A 19,254-nucleotide genomic window follows, 5' to 3' on the forward strand; every position below is an offset into this window, starting at 1 on the left:
TGTCAATGGGCCAGAGGCAGAAACCCAATTCCCCCCCCACCTTTGTCAATGGACCATAATCTGCAACACAATAGGGCCCATCTAGCAACAGAAACTCACCACATGGTACCTGGGAAGATTACATCAGCCAGCAAGGCTAGCTAAGACCCCCACCTCCTGGGAATCTGACAACCAATCAGGATACTCTTCCTGTGCCCCAGGAAGTTCGGAGCTCAGAGAGGGCATAAAATCCAGGGACTTGCAGCATCTCTGCCCTTTTCTGTTCAGGAACTCATGTGAGAAACCATGTGATCCTGTCCACCATTAAACCATCTTGCCAAGCAGTCTCCATGTTTCCAGTGTCTTTTTCCCCACTTGGAACTGAACCCAGAAGGATTTTTCTTCCAACAGTACAACAAAATTAAATGCCATCTTCAGTATACATTATAACTATAAAAATAAAAACACAAAACATACATCCTTTACATTCTATATAATTGAAATTGAAAACCCGATATTGCACTATACCGTACAATTCATTATGGTTATTGCCCTGGAATAGAAGCTGTTTTTCAGCCTATTTGTCCTTGTTTTTATTATCCTGTACCAGCTGCCAGATGGTAATAGATGTAATATTATGGCTAAGATAAGGGGCCAGAGGGTGGATCTTGGCCAGCAAAAACTTGGCATAGATGGTGATATTGCTCACTGGTACTGTGGATAGATAGCTGCTCCTCATGAATATACTGTAGGATCTGAAGGTTTTTTTTTTTTTTTTTGGTATGCTTGTGAATCAAATAGCTAGGAATTAAGTGACTACAACTTAGCCTATATGGAGATAAATTTTCATTGGGCTTTGTTTCTTAATCACTTTTGGAATTACTTTTTACTACTTTTCAAATATTAAGAACCTTTGAAATTGCAGGTTTTATGACATTCACTGATTCTTCCAATCTTCACTGAAGTAAATTTTTAAATATGAATTTAAGGTAAGGACTTTAAAAAAAACAGTAAAAAGGTGATTGGACTGTTGATTTTGGAAAGTTATAAATGAGCTAAGGGTCCAGATGGATATGAAATAAGATTTTGAAATTGATTATAAGAATTATTCCTGTGGAAAAATGCTGTTGTTTTGAATTAAAAAAAAACAACAACTATTTTGAAGGTTGGACACCAGAACGAACCAGAAGGAACTAAAGATTACAATTAAAAGAGAAGAACACCTAAATTCGACTTGCTAACACAGGATGGAGCAAAATTCTTTAACATTGGATGTCTTGAAGGATAATTGTGAATAATGGACTTGGAAGTTACTTCTAAGAATGTTTGCCATTATAAATAGTATATAAAAGTGTCATGGAAGAATAAGACTGAGACTAATCTGAAAGTGAATTTAAAAATGAAAGATTACAAGAACGCTAAGAAAAAGGATGATATACTGGATATACAAATGAAACCAGTTGATTCTTAATAATTAAAAGTTGTTACAAATAACAAACCAGAAGAGTGACTTATATCGGATTTACAAAAGACCTGTTAAAGTTATGAAGGATTTTGTGAGAAGAAACAGAAAAAATGAAATCAAATTATAGGACATTATTTTAAGGGATTAATGACCAAGATTGTTAAAAGTAAAGGGAAGGATTATAAAGTTGGTTTATTTGATCCAGGTTAAAATAGATATGTTGCTATCTCTGGTAATCCTTAATAGAATTTTGCTGACCATCCACCCATGCTCTTTTTGTTGTTGTTGTTGGCTATAATGTAAAAGTAATTTGCAACTATTTTCTTTCAGTATATTAATTTCCCAGATGGGGTCCACCCAGGTAATAATATGGGCACCATATTACAAAATACCCTTAAAATTATCTTGCATTTTATGTTTACTCTTAGCTTGGGAAGAAGCTGATGCTTGAATTCTCCCAAAGAGCTGTTGTATCACATCTGAAAAGGCACAATTTAAGAAAGTCTGATGAGAGTATAGTCCCCTTTCTGGGATTCAAAATCTACATTTTATATTCCACCTATTTCTAGTAAAGTCAGTTATTCTATATGTTGGTTGTTGTTTTTCAAGAACCGGTAAAAGAAAAACTAGGTAACAATATTGTAACCTAAACTGATTTACAAATCCATCACATCTGCTTAAATTATGGTTCAGTGTGAACCTAGAAAACTAGGTTGTTTACTTAACCATGGTTTAGCATATCATGTGAACAAAATTGTTACTAAAGCATTAATCAAGTAGTTCCCAATCATACAAAACATGGAAAGAGCTGAGGAAGCCATTTTCAGATCTTGGTTAATATGGTTACTGATGTGGGGTAGAATTATAAATGCAAGAAATCCTTAGAACAAAAAAGTCATGATATTGTTTTTAGAATATTTTATATTACATTTTATTTGCATGAAAATAAATTATACAACTTAAAAAATAAAATCCAAAAATTAAGCAGTACATCAAAATAGTTCAGCCAGACTGCCATACAAGAAACTGCTACCAGTCAAAATTGTACAGCATTATCTCATATGTAGTGGCATACATTCAAACTGTAAATTACCATATGTAGATAGATATTACAACCTTGGAAACTCAAGTTTGCGCTGCACTCCAGGCTACATATAGTCTATTAACAAAAATGCTCTTGAGTACTGTTTTATTTCACACATAGAACCTTGAATTTACAAACACAGCATTCCAACTAGTTCCATGAAAATAATTTTGCACTCAAGATACCAAAATTTGTCCATGAACCTATCAAAATTCTCCCCTCTGTATTTTTATATGTGTACCTTCCACAACTGATACCATAATGCAAATAAAATCCAAAGTTTATGATTACTCAGGTCATGTTACCTTTAAAAAAAAACAGGGAAAGGAGAAAGAACCACCACTACAACTTAAATTTAACTACACTATGCTCCAAGAAAAACAATAAATGAATAGATAGTACACAAAGACATCAATGGGATTAAGAAAAAAATGGAAGACTTCAAAGTAGAGTACGAACCTCATTAGTTGTGACAAAACATTTTGTAAGTATAGTTAAAATCAAATGCAACTCACATTATTTTTCATAGAATATTTTTCACATTTAGAATATAACCTAATACAAACCACAGTGGCAATGCTTGTGGCAACATTTCCCCCCCTAGAAGCAGCACCTCTTTATTCTAGGTCTTTGGCGGGAACAAAAAAAATATTCCAAAGCTAAAAAAATCAGCTTGAAAAGTGCCATATTGCAAGGACTGATTACCGGTATTTAATTTACTTTTAGATGTGAAAGTATCCACCACACTTCTGCGTATATTTTTAAACCCTATATAGCTCCCTTCACAACAAAGTTAGCCTTAAGGGCATCTTGTTGAAAGTGTCCGAGCAGAAATGCTAAATGTGATGCTGCTGCAGCTGTAAGAAAATTGCTGGTGTGTGTTTTGAATCATGTTTTACATGGCATGTATTCCAATGTGCATAAGTACTGAAACTAGGTTTGTAGCGTACTGTTTGTTCTATTTTCTGGCTTTAAACCCACTTAAATTATGAATGAAATGGGTATAAAAGGTAAGACATGAGTACTCAATGTTTTTAATGTAAATAAGGAAAAGTCTTCCATTAGCAACATCCAGGCACACGAGTGCTCCTAAAACGATTCCATGTATACCTGGGGTGTCTAGCAATTTTCCCTTCAAAAAAATAATCTCTTACACTGCATCAGTTATCTCTGTTTCCAAGAGGCAGAAGGAAGCACAGAGAGAGGTAATTCTGAAGAGCTATTCATTAAGCCTAAAGGAAGTTAGAAATCAGACACAAAATGTAACTTTTAAAAGACTTGCCCTGTTAAGAAATGAAATCATTCTGAAAGACTGCTAGCATTTGAACATCATTAAATACGAGGTTTAGGGCTGGTTGGATATTCAATGCCGCATGCCTCCTCCTTTCACAGCCGAAATAACAGGAAGCTAAGTCAAAAGGACTCTACCAAAGAATTTTAGAAATATGTACATACTTTCTAAAAAAAAAAACTGTTGTCTTTTTCTACCCATTTCTAACTTTATTTCCAAATCAAATGCAGTTTTAGAAATCTTGTAGCATGTACAAAAGACTTCTTGGTAAATCAATTCTAGTTTTCTTTCCTTTAGCATATATTGAATGTTGGATAATATATACAATTTTTTTCTGACTTTTATTCACAACATTTTGAAATTGAAATTTTAACAATCCTATGTTAAGTTTGCAGCGAACACTTTAAAAAATATTAATCTCTGTTCTACAAGTAATAAAAAATGCACATAAGTACAGAAGATGAAACTTCAGGTCAGCACCCTGTCTTCATTTACTTGCTTTTTTTTTTTCATAACCATGAATGTCTGTAATTCTCCACTGCACCATGGTAGGGTTCTCTCAACCTAGCCCTGGGACATTCATTACAGTTGGTAGTTATAATCTGCATGTGTGCATCAGTGCAAGATTTTGAGGCAGAATTCAAAGATCAGTTTCCAATTTGGGGGAGGGGACGAATTTTCCTTCCCCTGTGGACATATCATGCACTCTTTAAGAATTTACTCAGGAAGATTGTATACAAGGGAGTACAGATGAGAAATCAGAAAAAGAAAACCTTACAGCTTAAACCGATTTCCATTTCCACTGGATTATATTCCTGGCACTGTCTGTTATGTAAAATACAGCCTGCTAAATTCATTTGGCCCACAATTACGGTCTGTCTTGATCTTACTTTTCTACCAATTAGCAGCCATAGTCTAATGTAACAACCGAAAGGTAAGAAAACTCATATGCATTGCTAAAATTTCTAATGTAGTTTTGCAAAGAGGTGCTAGCAATATGGCACAGTAGGAAATCATTTAGAGAAGCTAAAAGCTTGGGAGTCCCTTTACTAGCATTTAATTTAATCTGAAGTTCTGTCTCTTTTTGCTCTCTATAGACTAAACTATATTTCACAGCCTTAGTATGTGTTTCTTCACTTAAATCTGAGGCAGATTTTTTTTAAAGGAAAAGAGAAAAGGGGCTTCAACTAGTGGCGGGTTTGTTACATAACTTGATACATACAAGCCCACTAAATTTACGGGGCTATGGTACAACTGTTGTTGGTAGAATCACATAGGTACAGCCTATGTGATTGATCAATCTGTTATCTGGTCAAACTGGACAAAAAGACATGCCTTCTTCCACGCTTTCTCTTTTTCTTCAGAGTATAATTACATGTAAAAACATAAGTTTAGTTATTTTCAAATAAATAAAGGTATATATAAGGATTGTCAAAATGTTACTATTTTGAGAGAACTGTGTACTGGTTATGTTTAATGCATTACTTTTCTGCAAGCATACTAAAATAGTGAATGCCAGTATTAAATGTATAAACAAATACATTTAATATTTTTTCCCACTACACTACAAACACATCTTTCCATGAATAAAGTGAATATTTTAAAAAAAGAGGGGGATTGAAGCAAACTATGTGACATATGTAATATATCCTGTTAGAATTACTAGTATCCCAGTATTCCAATCCAATTTTCATACTGAAACACTTGTTTAAGCTAACAGATAAATACGTATCTATAGATGTGATGCATTTGTGTGTTGTTCAAATATTATACATGGGAGAGATCAAAAGGAGGACAGTACATTTAGACAGTTGTTCCAAAACACAAAGTATGAAGTGCTACATCTAATCTATTTGCTTCTCTCTTTTTTATGTGAAAATGAAAACTAGCAAGTTTTTCAGTGCATGAATATCTGAAAATTTTTTCTTTGTGCAAATTCTGTAATATAAAAATCCCAGATTCTGTTCTCTTCCAGGTGCAAATCAAATCCTAACATTCTCACAATGGGCTCTCTGTGAATGTTGTTTCCGCACAAAACCAGCATGCTGTTAAAATTGTGCACAAGATGAGGGGAACACCATCATGCTAACTGAAAAAAAAAAAAGAGAGAGATTGACTGACAAAATAAAGTCCTCTGGTAACGTAAGGCAGGAATTTGAGTAAGTAATGCAGGTCAAGTCCTTTTACAGCACAGTCTTCTTGTATTTTTTTTCTGCCCAAACCACTCCCAATGCACATTTTCTTGACATTTTCCAGTAAATCCTTAGGTTATGCCATGTATATAAACGTATTGATATCAGATTCATCTCTTCGGATATATTTGTGTTCTATAAGCCATTCAATTTGCTCTTTTATCATTTTCTTCTGCGGCAAGAACATATTTTTTAATATCTCTACTAATTCAGTCTGAAGTTGAGCATTAGTAATTTTCTTCCGCATTTTCATTATTTGGATGATAGCCTCCTAAAAACAGAGGGAGAAAAAGGGAAAATTGCACTTTGGATATATTTGTCCAAGATAAGCAAAGTGAATCTAGCGAACAAGTTGAAAGAGATACAATATACACAATTGCACAAGCATCTGTTTAAGTCACTGTGTTAAGTCTTCTGTCAACTAAAAGAATTTGTTTTAGTAACTGGGAAGGTCAGACCAGCTTAGATAAAGGAACCCCTTTATATACAGTCAGGTCCAGAAATATTGGGACATCGACACAATTCTAACATCTTTGGCTCTATACACTATCACAATGGAGTTGGAATGAAACAAACACAATGTGCTTTAACTGCAGACTGTCAGCTTTAATTTGAGGGTATGTACATCCAACTCAGGTGAACGGTGTAGGACTTACAGCAGTTTGCATATGTGCCTCCCACTTGTTAAGGGACCAAAGGTAATGGGACAGAATAATAATCATAAATCAAACTTTCCCTTCTTAATACTTGGTTGCAAATCCTTTGCAGTCAATCACAACCTGAAGTCTGGAACACAAAGACATCACCAGACGCTGGGTTTCATCCCTGGTGATGCTCTGCCAGGCCTCTACTGCAACTGTCTTCAGTTCCTGCTTGTTCTTGGGGCATTTTCCCTTCAGTTTTGTCTTCAGCAAGTGAAATGCATGCTCAATGGGATTCAGGTCAGGTGATTGACTTGGCCATTGCATAACATTCCACTTCTGTCCCTTCAAAAACTCTTTGGTTGCTTTTGCAGTATGCTTTGGGTCAATGTCCATCTGCACTGTGAAGCGCCGTCCAATGAGTTCTGCAGCATTTGGCTGAATGTGAGCAGATAATATTGCCCGAAACACTTCAGAATTCATCCTGCTGTTTTTGTTAGCAGTCACATCATCAATAAATACAAGAGAACCAGTTCCATTGGCAGCCATACATGCCCACGCCATGACACTACCACCACGCTTCACTGATGAGGTGGTATGCTTAGGAACATGAGCAGTTCCTTTCCTTCTCCATACTCTTCTCTTCCCATCACTCTGGTACAAGTTGATCTTGGTCTCATCTGTCCATAGGATCTTGTTCCAGAACTATGAAGGCTTTGTTAGATGTTGTTTGGCAAACTCTAATCTGGCCTTCCTGTTTTTGAGGCTCACCAATGGTTTACATCTTGTGGTGAACCCTCTGTATTCACTCTGGTGAAGTCTTCTTGATTGTTGACTTTGACACACATACACCTACCTCCTGGAGAGTGTTCTTGATCTGGCCAACTGTTGTGAAGGGTGTTTTCTTCACCAGGGAAAGAATTCTTCGGTCAGCCACCACAGTTGTTTTCCGTGGTCTCCCGGGTCTTTTGGTGTTGCTGAGCTCACCGGTGCGTTCCTTCTTTTTGAGAATGTTCCAAACAGTTGTTTTGGCCACGCCTAATGTTCTTGCTATCTCTCTGATGGGTTTGTTTTGTTTCTTCAGCCTAATGATGACTTGCTTCACTGATAGTGACAGCTCTTTGGATCTCATCTTGAGAGTTGACAGCAACAGATTCCAAATGCAAATAGCACACTTGAAATGAACTCTGGGCCTTTTATCTGCACATTGTAATTGGGGTAATGAGGGAATATCACACACCTGGCCATGGAACAGCTGAGAAGCCAATTGTCCCATTACCTTTGGTCCCTTAACAATTGGGAGGCACATATGCAAACTGCTGTAAGTCCTACACCGTTCACCTGAGTTGGATGTACATACCCTCAAATTAAAGCTGACAGTCTGCAGTTAAAGCATATTGTGTTACTTTCATTCCAACTCCATTGTGGTGGTGTATAGAGCCAAAGATGTTAGAATTGTGTTGATGTCCCAATATTTCTCGACCTGACTGTACATACTCACCAGCCTGGTTGCCTATGATTGTTTTTAGCAATATCATGCAGGAAAAAGCTAAATGGATACCGTGTTTCCCCGAAAATAAGACATCATCTGATAATAAGCTCAATCGGGCTTTTGCGCGCATGCGCTAAAATAAGCCCCCTCCCTCGAAAATAAGCCCTCCCTGAAAATATTTAAAAGCATACGCAGCCGGTCCCTACTACTTCCTCTGCTTAGGGTTAGAGAGACAGAGCTGGAAATCAGGTAAGATGGCAAAAGGAGCCCCGTCTTGCTTCATGCGCCCCAAAATAATAAGATCTTCCTGAAAATAAGGCCAAGCGCTTATTTTGGGGTTCAAAAAAATATAAGACAGGGTCTTATTTTCGGGGAAACATGGTAGGGCATAACCTGAAAATGCAACCTTATGTTATACATAAGGTTATACATAAGGCTCTTATAACACTGGATTCTTGTGAGCGAATGTAGAAGACAATTTTTGTTTGATCTTACTAGCTATCCCAATGTAGAAAGTAAGAAATTGACCTTGTTAAAGATACATGTAGACTCTCTGGACTAGGCAACACGGCCTAGGTCATTTTCCTTGTCCTCTACATTTACATCCTTCTTCAATCTGGCACTCACTAAGCCACGCAGTCTGGGAATTCTGGCAGCTGCAATCTCAACACACCTAGAAGGTGCAAATCTGAGGGAAGGTTTAGTTAATCTCTGTAAGTGTGGGACAGAATTATTTATGGTCCAACATATGGACAAAATGGCATAGAACAGGGGTGTCAAACTCAAGGCCCGTGGCCTGAATGCGGCCCATGGGGCTGCCTGGAAACAGTGACGGATCGGCTCGCATGCCTCTGCCAGTGAAAATGGGCTCCCGAGCTCCATTTTTCAGCTGCGACAGATTCCTGCAACCCTCTGCCAGTGAAAAAGGAGTTCGGGAAGGCCGCATGCAGCCTTCCCGAGCTCCGTTTTCACTGGCAAAGGGTTGCAGGAGGCCGTCACAGTCAAATAACAGAGCTTGGGACCCCGTTTTTGCTGACACAGTGCTCGGGCCACCACATGCGCTGACACATATGATGTTAAGCTGGCCACATGCACCCTGGCCCCCCGAGATCAAACCCAACCCTGATACGGCCCTCAATGAAATCGAGTTTGACACTCCTGGGATAGAAGGATCACAGAAAGAAGCAGAACACTCAGAGTTGTGATTTGGACAGCTGAAGGCAAACCTTTGCTAACCTACAAAGTGATCTAGAATTCCATATGGCACTGCAGAGTCAGTTACAGGCTGATGACTATCAACTTGATAACCAATGTATTCCTCCCCTAGACATACAAAAACACCCCTCAAAACCAGGAAACTTACATTTTAGGTTTTTTCTAATTTACAAATTTATACTTCTTTATAATCTCCCCCATGCCAGATTCTATTAATGGGCACTTGTTAGTAATACCTTTATAATGTCATCCGTGTAGTATATACCTAGTAATGTTGAAGTTCCACTGCTAGAACTTGGCAAATTTTGGCATGCCATGCACCTTGAAAATGGCTCCCTGGCATCTTCATTGCTGGACCTATCAACTAAGAACTTTTAAGTGGAAGTACTAAAAGATCAACCTGGATTTCTTGCTACTCTTTCTTTTCTGCACTGTATATAGTGAAATCTACTCAAACTCTCTTCCTTGAAGTTGCCGGTTTTCAGTTTGTGTCTTGCAACTTAGCAGAAAAACTATTTTTTACCTGCCTGCTTTGTGAAGCCCTTCTGATGAAAAAGTGAGACAGCTGAATGTATGAATCTCCACAGCCTATTTTACTTTTCATCTACTTACATAATATGAAGGAAGGGGAAGGGAGTTGTCAAGCATCAACATACCACTTTTTGAACAGCATACCGTAATTGCATATCATATCTCTTAGGTTCCAGAATTAGAACAACCTACAATCAGTTAACATACCTGGGTTCGTAATATTCTTAACTGGACTATCCCTTCATTCTCTTCTTCTCTCATTCTCTCTGTTGTTAACTGCAGTCTACCAATAAGGTTTATTTTACCTCTTTTTTGAACTTTAGCATTTTTTCTAAAAAAACCAAACAGAAAATGCAAAAAAAGAATAAACATATATAGGTTAGTTTTAATCAATGGATGTTCTTGAAGATTTGAGAGACATAGCTACTTGGACTACAGAGACTGGAAACTGAATATAGACATTGAAAATTGTATCCGTATACAATTATTTTTAGGAAAGCAATTCTGTTTTTTTCCATTTACTTGGATATTTAATGGATTTTTCATGATTTGTTAATATTTTGCTCACAAAGATTTAACTGTTTTAAAATTTATACGTATTATTATGGCTGAAAGCATTCTGATAAGTGTGCTTATTAGAGTGCCAACAGGAAATTAATATTTACTAACAAAATAATGTGCTCTAACACTATAATCAATATTACAAATGCTTAATATTCAAAATGCTTTACTCGTATTACTCTGTGTTCTTCATTAACAGTGTAATTCAATTGCAAATATTGCATATTGCCTAAAAAAACTTTTGTTACAACACAATCTCAATATAATATATGAAAGAGAACTAAAGTTGAAAAACAGTTCATCACAAACATAAACTTCAAGCTGAGAATTGCTGGATTTAGTACTTTAATTATATTATTCCAGGCCATCTCACCTTTAATGAGAACTCTAACTAGGCACAAGGCCCACAAGACTGTATAAGCAACAATTTATGAGCAACCTTCAAACCAAATGATTTTGGTTGCACAAATGACTACATTATCCTTAATGTCAGCAAAAAATGTGGCATGGGAACAACTGAGCCTATTTACCTGGCCTATCAATTCTCTGCACAGTCTCTATATTACGGTTTACATTTGGCAGTTAAGAGAGCCAAGCCAGGTTAGTACTTGGATAGGAGACTGTCAGAAAATACCAGAACTGGCTGGAAGAAATACTGAAAAGTAAAAATGTATCAAAAAGAATTGTTCCCAAGAATTCTGCATGGTTATGCCCATGTAATTTCAGAATTCAAATTGAACTCAGAAGTCCTGCTATTCTACCTTAGAAACATTTAAAAAAAAAAACCACTGCTGCTATATGAATGCCCATCTAATATAAACTATAGTGTGCGTAGTATGTCATCTTTTGGGGTATTCATATGTTAACAATAATCCATACAGAGACTGTTTGAAGTTATGATGGCACTGAACCAAGGGATTTACAACTTTTCCTCAAAGTTCTGGCCCCTGCAGCAGCCCTGCAGTCACTGGAACACAATTCAATTCAATTCCAAACTTGCTTAACAGCCAGTTTGCAATTTCCACCAATTGCAATCACTAAGAATTTTTATCTACAGTACTACTTTAAAAATTCTAGCGGGCTAAGAATAGCTTTCTCAGAAGCAGAAGATTATGGTCCAGGGAAGGCAATCCACAGGATAATACTTAGTGCATTACTGAAATACTTAAGCGACAAAAACAAGGGAGATGGGAGTTACCTACACTATACAGCCATATGTTTTACAGTTCTGCTTTATAGATGTTTGGTCATTTTACTAAAGAAATGGCTTTGCCAAGATCCTTCATTAGCAAGAGGTATATAAATGAAAATAGTTGTAATTTATTTCAATAAAACTTGTAAAGAATTTAAATCTGTTTGTTTGATTTAAAAGAATTCAAAGAATATTTAAATTCCAGTCTTCAGTCAATATAATAGTTTTAACAAGTTGAAAGATCAGGGAAAAGAAAAGATTTGTATTTCTAAAGCAGAATATAGATATATCAAAACATTTAACTCTTACAATTTCAAACTGTAAAAAAATATAGTTTAATTCTAATATGATATTATCTCAAAATTCAACTTTAAGAGCAGTTGAACCATTCAATATTAAAAGTTATCTTTGAATATCTATAAAACATTTGTGAGTAAACCAGTTATCACTTCTTACATTAAGCTGAACTCCTGGTTCACTGAGAAGAGAGTTCCCTCTGTAAAGTCTTTGGGTGAATTGACTAGAGGTTCATACAGTAAAACTTGACGTTTCAACTTTGGAAATGCTACAAGAGACTGTAAATTAGGAGAGAGAAAAAAGACTATGAAAATCAGATCTTAGATCAAATATAAAGATCAAATTTTGTAATGCCTTCATTGACAAAATTATTTTAATTTCATAAGCAAAAACTAGCAATTTTAGTTACTTTAATTAGATGTTAAAGAAAAGACTTATGTATTACATTTGATCATTCTGAAATGTAACCTGATAATAATCTGATATCAGCAAAACATTTTAGAGTACTTATCAAAATATCAACATAAAAATGCATATATTAGCAAAAGATATAACAAACATGTAACTTCTTGTAATACATTTTGCAAACCTGTAACTGATATGGTTACAGATTGGTCTATCAATGCAAATATGAATAAGTACAGCATCTTATAATTTGATCTATATTTTAATTATTGCAATGAATTGACAAAATATTATTTTATTCACATATAAATGAAAAACACTTTATGGAAACTATTTTGTAACAGATTCATTTATCCACGCTTTAAGAAAAATATTCTGAAAAAATTATCTGAACTGAACGCAGAATCAATGCAACAGAGGCAAATGAAACTGCTTTTTAAAGAATAAGAGTGCAAAGAAATGATAAATAAGGCAGAACATATATTTTATTTATTCAAAAAATCCCATTTCTATTCCAGGTAAATCCAGAGAAAAAATATAGTGAAAAATATATGGAAAACTACTGTCCAAGAATCTAAAGAGTATGCTGAGATACTAGATACTTTAAAAGCATTCTGGTAGGACGTTTCAAATATTTATCAGCTTGTTAAATATGGTTTAAGAAGATTGTTATGTAAGTTATTCATGCAGTCTTTTAAAGATATGATACTAGATTAGGTTTGGCATTCTTTTGTACTTTAGGCAGACTCTAATGCAATAAAACAGCACACACCGTATTCAGGTTTTTCTTTTTAAGAGTTTGCCAGTTGCGTCTACATAAGCAACCAGAAAGTAGCAACCAGAATGCTAGTTTAGGCTGAGAACCAGTTTGGTGTAGTGGATAAGGCACCGGGCAAGAGACCATGAGTTCTAGACCTATTTTAGCTATAAAGCCAACTGGGTGATATTCAACAAAGTCATTCTCTCTTAGTCCTAGGACAGGAGTCAGCAACCTGCGGCTCTGGAGCTGCATGTGGCTCTTTCACCCCTCTGCTGTGGTTCCCTGTCACTCAAAATATGTGTCACAACTGCCAATGTGCAATGCACCTGCCAGCACGCAATATATTGAGCTTTTCAACCCCTGGTAGGCCAAGAAAATCCAAGAAAAAAAAATTCAGAAGAAAACAGAATATTTAATTCAACTACATATGCTAGTTTTGTGGCCGCTCAAGAAATAAGTCAGGCATGAGAAGGGTTTTGTGGCTTCTGGTGTTTTTTTTTTCTGTGGGAAACAGGTCCAAATGGCTCTTTGAGTGTTTAAGGTTGCAGATCCCTGTCCTAGGAAGAAGATCAATGGCTAGATGACACTACTTTTACATGAATACATGACCGACTGAATAATTCCATATCAGGAGTGTTTATTAACTTCAGCTTGGAGAGAAGCTTTGAGCAGAATACTAGAGAGTTCTTTTCTGGGCCTTGGGCTAACATTTTTGTAGACAATGCAAAGCTGGAGAACAGGGCTAATACTTTAGAGGACAGAGGAAAAGATTAAAAAACATCTAGCCAAGCAGAGGAAGGAATTTAACAGGCAGAAATATAAAGTTCTTCAGTCAGGTAGAAAAATGAAAGTGCACGTACAGTATAAGATGAGGGAAACTGATTTCATTGCATGTAAAAAGAACCTAAGTATTCTTATAGACTAAACATGACTGCATAACAGAATCAGTCCTGATAAAAGGAAATTAATATTGCTTTTCTGGTCAGGTCCCATTTAAAGTAATACAGTAGTTCTAAGCATGATAGTCGTGCACTAACAAACTGAACCTAGGAAAATAGTAGCTTCTTTGAAAAATGTAAATTAGAAATTGAGTTAAGAATGCAATAATATATATAATGAGCTTTCCATCTTTCCTTCCTAAGAGTCATATTTTAAAGGTAGATTTTATTTTAAAAGTAGAAATTATTAAGACTTGTTCTTTGTTTCCCATATTAATATGCATGTTCTCATAATGCTATTATAATATGATTGAAGAGCTGAAGACTTACCCATAAAGTTCTCCTAAGCTCAGCATCTGGAAGTTCTGTCGCTAATTTAAGATTTTCAAAGCTAATTTTTTCTCGAGGTCTTTGATTCCATGCAAAAAGCACAGCCAATTGAAACGTAGTAACCTCCAAGTCATACTGGCCAACTTCATTCTTGAAAGTTATCTGTTAATGACCAAAAATTAATAAGTGAGCTTAAATACACTCATACTTTCAGGGTGCCAAAACCAAATAGAAATACAAAATGCAAGCAAGTGACATACTTACAATTCCATTGGACATTAAATGATGCCAATGAAGCTTCCTGCCACTGTGGTTCTTTTTGTAGAACTCTTCAACCTCGGGGATAAGGTCTTCTAATTCCGTTGGCAGTGATACAAAAACCTTTTCAGAACTTCTGGACCAAGCCCCAGCATTTAAAATTTTAATATTCACAGAATCAGCTGTACACAAAACAAGAACAGAAAGCTCAGCCAAGTAACACTAAAACTATCAACCAATGTATGGAACAGAGTCAAAGAAACTGAATGCACAATTTTGTACTATAGTTATCCAATATGGATTTGTTAATGTGAAAAAGCAGGATAAATAAATATAAATAATCTTGGCTTTCTATAACACTGAGAATTTTAAAAAGTAACAAGTATAAAAAGTACCTGGGAGGGCCAGTTTATTATTTTTGTGCATTTCCTTGAAGGCCTGGTTAAGATCTTCAGATACCTTAATATCTTGAAACATCCTTGCCAATTTATTTACATAATCTGCTGGCATACCTACTTCCTGCACAGAGAAAGGATTGAAGCAATAACTATGTGATTTAAATACAGTAAATACTTACTACTGATCTTTTTATTTAACTATTAGGGCCATGCAAAATCATGTCAAAGACTCTTTGCAAAGCAAGTGAAGTGCCCCTTCAAACCCGCCTCTTGAACCGTAACAAAGCCTGAGTGGTTTTGTACAGCTCTGAGTAGGTATTTCAACTAGCAATATCCACATACTAACATAACATAAGAACAATTTATTTCTCACATCAAATGTACCAAACTGGAAAAGAACTTATTCAGTTCTTCACTACATTCATGCATGGGGGGAAGGGGGGAAAAGCAACACAGGCTGGGTTCAAACCCCAGATCAACGAGCTATTTTGTCTATATAAATCTTTGTTAAATCATTGTTAGGACCTTAACATACAAAGTTCTAAGTTCAATTTTTATTTTTAAAAAATTGAATAAACCGCTTGCTAACATTAACCTAAAGACCAGGCCACAGATAATTTAAGCTTCAATAATTCACAGTATGTGTGATTTTAAATTAAAAGCTATGCTTTCTAAAGAAAAGACTAGACAACAGAATTGATAAACTTACCCGCAGCCATTCAACCATGTTCTCTTCTATTTCGCTGTCTGCTGATATATCCAATATAAGACGCCTTGTTAAATGAGCTTTGTGGTATCTCATAAAAACATCTTTGTTCTGTACATACTTGAGTACCAATAGCTGTTTTTAAAAAGCATTATACATATTTTTATGATTGCTATTAGTATTTACCCCTATTGCAGAATATATTTTATCAGGAATAATATATTCCTGTATTAACTCCACCCTTCAAAAATTCCTCATGTATCAACATATTCAATCACCATGGAACAAAATATATCATCACCTTATTTATACCGATGCATCCATATTAGTGCCTTTTTATCATATTTTAAATAGCAAAAATATGTTTGTGATCAAAAGGAAGTATACAATATCCACTGCTTAAAATGTTTGAATATGAACAGTCCCAAAATGAAACATGACTGCTCGTTGCCAGTAAGGACTGTGATCACTAATCAGTGATAGGAAATGTTCTGAGGTGCAAATTAATTTACATTAATATACTGAAACTCCACTAGTTTGATGGTATCAAACTCCTACTATGATTAGATAGTCACCTTTAATTAAAAATCTACATATGATCTGATTTCAAACAGATTTAAATATAACAAACTTTATTGTATCACACTTTAAAAAGAGCATAGCTTTAAATATAATATGTTGAGATTAGTTTCTCTAAAAAACAATTTTGAAAGATGGCCATTCGCTAAAGCATCTTTCCAACCTACAGCGTGCAAAATCCTAAAATGAAATTTAATTTTAGATATAGCAGGCTTCCTCTCTCCCTTTTCCTCTCTCTCCAGGGAGATAACAGAATGTCAACAATATCAAGAACAAGGAAATATTACTTCTTTAGAAATTTACTTTTGAAGTAAACTTTGGCAACAACTAATGCAGGGATCTCCAACCTTGGCAAGTTTAAGACTTGTGGACTTCAACTCGTCCACAAGTCTTAAAGTTGCCAAGGTTGGAGACCGCTGAACTAATAGATTGAAAGTTTCATTTAAATCCAGCGAAGTCTACCAAAATGAAACCACAATCCTAAACTTAGTTTTTAGGGGAATATCGCACATTCAGTAGAACCTTTGAGTGCTCAAATATAGAACTGCATTATTAATGATTTATAACCATTAGCTGTATTATGGATAACACCTTGCCCTCATCAGCAACTATTTTAAGGACTAAACCAACATGTCACTGCATTCAAATCGTAACTGACCTCTCACTGCTATTAATTCAGATTTAGAGAAATAGAGCAATGTTCTGATAGTTTTGAGAGCAGAAAGGCAGAAAGACATTGAGGAGAAATTACCCAACCTTCACATTTATTTCTCTCAAATAAAAAACTAGAAACAAAAAAAAAAAAAAAGAACATACCACTTCTTTAAGTTTTGCTTCAATTTCTTCAGAGGTTAATTTTTTGCTTAGTGGTGTTTTTCTTAACAACATATCACAATAATTTGCAAGTAACTCTGGGCACTTGGACTCTGGTTGTGTCTTCAATCCAACACTAAGGAAAAAAGGAAAAATAGTAGCCAAAAGTTATACAGAATCACTAATATTGGTTTCATGCCATTATACAAACTCATTCTTTTATGAACAAAAAAAGAGAAATGCCTTATGTAAAAACAATCAATATTTTTATACGTTTGCATTGTGTAAATTTATTTATTTTTATTTCAAAGTGACTATATTAATTTTTACATATAATTTAAAAATATAAAATAATATATATATATGGAAAGCTACAGAAAAGCAGTTCAATGAGAAATGAAAACTTAAATATTGTAAGATCCTGGAGAAATTGTCAAGACATTTTCTATACTATTGCCGATTTAATGTGCTTCAAAATCTAGTTCTAAATGAATAAGCAAAAATGTCTAGAAACATTTCTTTTTAAATAATCTTATGGTTATCGCCAACATTATCAGTAATGGGATTATTGGTCAGAACAATTATGGATTTTGGCTGTTTTAGGAGTAGATATGCAGATATACATATCTGAGTATCTGAGATTTAGTATTATGTGCATGCTTCTGTGCACTTGTTTTCAAAGTTTGGAGATTGCCCAGGTTAAAAATAAATATATTTAAGCATTACAGAAAACAAGGAAAATACTAAATATCCATTCAAAATATAAACAAAAATTAAATTCTGTTATTGTCAAGTACTCATTCAGATTACTTACCCCTTCTGTTTCAATGGTAGTTCAAGTTTAAATATTGTAGCATCATTAACAACTGCCTTATATGCCTAAAATAAAAATAAGGCATTCAATACAGGCATTCAATCTACTTTTTTCATACCAAAGTATGTCCTTAAAAACAAAAATATGTTAATTTTAAAACAATCACTCTTCTTAAGAACATAATTCCTGTATCACATTGGGAAAAGTGCCAAAGCAGGAGAAAACCGGAATTGTCACAGAGAGACCGGCTGGAAAAATAGTGGGCTTCAATGAGCTCCACGAAAATCCAGCCGGACAAACCGCTGTCGGGAGGTCTTCTGACCGGAACAGTCCTGTAGGGACGGTGAAGAAGGATAGGTGCCTCAGATAACCAAGAGGAACAGGCAAGTTCCTTGAAAGGTCCGAGGCTGCTCTTCGAACCAGCGGCGGGGGTGGTGGCCATTAAAAAATGACCGCTCTGAAGCTGGGGCAACCGGAATAAGATTTTTGTGCAGGAGTGGTGTTTGAACGGAGTGCTGGTACCGGGTCAGTGATTGACCAACTCACAAGTAAAAAAGGAAATTAAAAAAAAAAAAACTTCAAAGGTGTCCCAGAGTGGAAATGAGTGGCTAATTGGCACTTGGGAATTTTTAATGGAGGGAGAAGAACAAAGAGGAGGTTAAAGTACCAAAGCCCAAGAAAGAAAACTTTATAACTGGATTTAAAATTGGATTTGAAGAAATTAAAATTAATACAAGAAAAAGAAACCCGATTTGAAATATCTTTGACAGTTTTAACACTTGAAGGAAGAACAAAGAGGAGGTTTAAATATTAAAGCCCAAGAAAGGAAATTTTATAACTGGACTTAAAACTGAATTTGGAGAAACTAAAAATACTAAAAGGAAAAGAAATCTGAGGGAAAGTATTTTCTATGTGGATTTAAAATACTTTTGAAAGCTTGATACTTTGTTGTTCTGAGAACATTGTGGATTGGAGAGAGACATCTGCTGGTGGAAAGAAAGCACTACAAAACTGGCCTGAAAATTGAAAAAAATAATAGCAGTGACCTTGACTACTAAAAGAAACTGAGAACTTTTAAGGAGTATTTGTTTTTTTTTTAATTGCTGGTCCCAACTTTCAACGGAGGTGGAAAACAACAAAGCTTTAAATTGTATTGGACAAATATTTGAACTGGATACTATCTGGAAATAAAAAATAGATTATATGGACTTTAAAATCTTAATTAAATATAAGTTAAAATATTAACAAATTTTTAAATTGAAAATATGGAGTCTTGGATATGTGAGGAATTAATTGAGATGTTTAAAAACATG

At 35.2% G+C, this 19,254-nt stretch overlaps 1 protein-coding gene across 3 annotated transcripts in view; it reads right to left on the reverse strand.

Annotated features, from left to right (window-relative positions):
* Positions 1 to 2,347: 2,347 nt before the first annotated feature.
* Positions 2,348 to 19,254, reverse strand: part of CUL5 (cullin 5) — a 37,709-nt gene continuing 20,802 nt past the window's right edge. For 2 of the 3 annotated variants that reach the window (XM_070942868.1, XM_070942867.1), the window contains 9 exons: positions 17,942 to 18,006; positions 17,131 to 17,263; positions 15,739 to 15,870; positions 15,027 to 15,150; positions 14,638 to 14,813; positions 14,374 to 14,535; positions 12,100 to 12,218; positions 10,098 to 10,221; positions 2,348 to 6,282 (listed from right to left, as the gene is read on the reverse strand). In XM_070942868.1, coding sequence (XP_070798969.1) covers positions 6,088 to 6,282; positions 10,098 to 10,221; positions 12,100 to 12,218; positions 14,374 to 14,535; positions 14,638 to 14,813; positions 15,027 to 15,150; positions 15,739 to 15,870; positions 17,131 to 17,263; positions 17,942 to 18,006 — 1,230 coding nt within the window. In that variant the 3' untranslated portion in view covers positions 2,348 to 6,087. Of the gene's footprint in view, positions 6,283 to 8,760; positions 8,833 to 10,097; positions 10,222 to 12,099; positions 12,219 to 14,373; positions 14,536 to 14,637; positions 14,814 to 15,026; positions 15,151 to 15,738; positions 15,871 to 17,130; positions 17,264 to 17,941; positions 18,007 to 19,254 lie in introns of those variants that run through there. The other variant, XM_070942869.1, reaches the window with a different exon arrangement.

This window comes from Pituophis catenifer, unplaced genomic scaffold (assembly GCF_029215685.1).
Source record: "Pituophis catenifer annectens isolate HBS135680 unplaced genomic scaffold, rPitCat1.0.hap2 SCAF_4, whole genome shotgun sequence".
In the NCBI taxonomy this organism is placed as follows: domain Eukaryota; kingdom Metazoa; phylum Chordata; class Lepidosauria; order Squamata; family Colubridae; genus Pituophis; species Pituophis catenifer.